This window comes from Pistacia vera, unplaced genomic scaffold (genome assembly GCF_008641045.1).
Source record: "Pistacia vera cultivar Batoury unplaced genomic scaffold, PisVer_v2 Contig352, whole genome shotgun sequence".
NCBI lineage: Eukaryota > Viridiplantae > Streptophyta > Magnoliopsida > Sapindales > Anacardiaceae > Pistacia > Pistacia vera.
Genome location: NW_022196171.1, coordinates 716563 through 719028, shown reverse-complemented (window position 1 = coordinate 719028; position 2466 = coordinate 716563). Strand labels below are relative to the sequence as shown.

Genomic DNA, 2466 nt, shown 5'->3' with positions numbered 1-2466 from the left:
GTGGGTTTAACAAATTGATGTTCTCTTTGGTATTTCTTCCTGATATCTAGTTGAAAGATAACCAGTCACTCTTTGGAAAAATATTTAAGGAACTCTAGAGAAAAATGGTTAAACTGAACTTGGTGGTTTTTTTGCTTTCAATATTTTATAACTAGTTTGCATTGTACTAACTCTGAAGTAAGATCGCTCAAGAGAAACTCAGCATAAAGTCTTTAAAATCTTTGAATAATTGATTTGATCTCAGACTGCATATTACTCTTCAGTTTTGATCTACCTAATGGGAAAAAACGTTGGGTAAATCTATGGTATGATGTCATTCATTTAATGGCTCAATAGAACTGTGGCAAGTCTATGTTTATTTCTCTTTAATCTATCCCAACTGTTAACACAAATAGTGAGTTATAGTATGAATGAATACATAACATGCTTTTATTTGATTTTGAAAGTTGATGTGGTGGAACGAATGTTACCCAAGACTCTCCCATTTAGGGAAAGAGAGTAAAATGAGAGTGGTAAGGCAAGTCTCCTTTTAGGGTGTAATGTCTTACATAGATGTGTGGTCAATTGCCACAATCCTATGAAAGTTAATGAACAAAGAGGAAGATTTGTAATGCTTGTTGAAGCTGCAGGTTAGGAATCAGTAAACGTGTGCTTTTAAGATAACCTAGAAAAGAAGACCTTTGGTAGTTCTTATGAAGATGAATGTCCTTAGTTGGAAGGATTGGAATGGTGAATCGAAGGTCAGTTTTTTCTGGAGATTGTGCTGCAGTGATTTACAGATAAATGTTGTTTTTTACTTTATAACAGGAGATAATTACAGTTGTTTGAGCATGATTTTTTACTTTACATCTTGCTTTTCAAATCTGAAACATTCCTGGCAAGGAGTAGATAGTATTTTTCCTTTTTTGGTTTCAAGTATCCATTATTTTCTTGTTTGAATTGTAGGCTTTTTCATGCAGGATCGTTTGCAACCTGTTGAGTTATGATCGTTTGCTTGCAATCTGATATATATCAATGGTATTCTTCACCACAATCTTATGACTCCAGACTCTGAGCCGATTTCATAAATTTTTGAATAAAAATTGCGTGATATATGGCTACTAGGTCAATTGAATTAATGGAATGTGTTGTCCGAGACTCTTTTATCAGTGACCTGTTAAAAGAATCAGACTAGGGGCATCGTATTATTTGAATGCATCTCAAAGATAAGGAAAAGTGATTGAAGACTCAAGACTAGAAACAATTCATTAAAGCTCTCTCTTTATGTTCGAAGTACACACCGGTGACAAGAAACAAAGAAAAGAAAAGGACACAAAAAAACAGCCAGCTCTTGATGAGCTAAACAATGGAAAAAACAAATAAACTGATTAAATGTGTACTATTCGAAGAGGAGCAGGTGGGTGTTACTCATCCTTTGGTTTCATTTGTTGATTCCAACAGCATTCTTGGCAGCATCAGCAGCACCCTGAGCTTTATCCTGCATTTGCTGGCCAGCCTGTATACATGTGTTTATCATTAGTCATGAACTTCAACAACAATTAAGCCTGGTTAGTTGAATGAACTTCAACCCCTTCTAGTCTTTATTCATCTATAGATGTAAGTTTTTCGCTTTGTATATATACCTGTTGGCACGACTCCTTGGCAGATTGGGCAGCATTATTAGCCTTATCCATCATCTGGCTGCTCTTTTCCTGGAAGAAAATGTAAATATTTACATCATTACATGATTGAAGATTATGCAACATGTATCATGGATGTTGAACTGGAATTAAGGAATGTTAATGTTCATTTATGTAAGAGGTCACCTGAGCTTGGCCTGTGGCCTGGCCGGCTTGGAAACCTGTGTTCTGGGATTGGTCCATTTTCAGTTTTCTCTGGAATTAACGCAGAAGACAGTAGGAACTAAAACTCAATTGCTTTTATGAGGTAGAACTCATAACCTGTTCCGCTTTATAGTGTATAGATACCAGGCCATTTTTAGACATCTGTGATGCCATGTGACATGTGTTTCAATATGGTTTAAGTTGGAGCAAATTTGGGCCTTTGGACCAGGGATGCTGTTGACAATATTTTGCTATTTCTGTATTTCTGATGTAGAGATGACTAATGCAGCGTTAATGAAGAAACTGCCACGTGGAGATCATGTCTCCTATTCTCTTGCTTTGGCTCTAGACTTCTGACTTTATCATCTTCAGCTAGGTGGTAGGATTTTCACTCAATGAATTGATAACATCTTCCCCTCCAGAAAGAACAATTAATAGGTTTTGGATATTTTTGAAGGTCTTAGCTTTTTGCCATAAGAGATCAGGCTTGAAGCCTCATTGGACAATATTGATTGATTAACATGATGGAAAGAATTATTCTTTTTAGATAACATTGTTAGTAAAAAGTTCATGTTGAATAGACCATTTTATCTTGCTAAGATTTTAATTGAACCCAGACTCTTGTGAGACATTTTTCCTAATT

At 35.6% G+C, this 2466-nt stretch overlaps 1 protein-coding gene across 1 annotated transcript; it reads right to left on the bottom strand.

Moving 5' to 3' along the window:
- Positions 1-1420: 1420 nt before the first annotated feature.
- LOC116139539 (stress-induced protein KIN2-like) lies at positions 1421-1874 on the bottom strand. Its single transcript, XM_031425198.1, has 3 exons — positions 1806-1874; positions 1623-1691; positions 1421-1495 (listed from the first exon to the last, which is right to left on the bottom strand). The coding sequence occupies exons 1-3, from the start codon at positions 1860-1862 to the stop codon at positions 1421-1423; spliced, it is 201 nt and encodes a 66-aa protein (XP_031281058.1). The 5' UTR covers positions 1863-1874.
- Between the last annotated feature and the right edge of the window lie 592 nt (positions 1875-2466).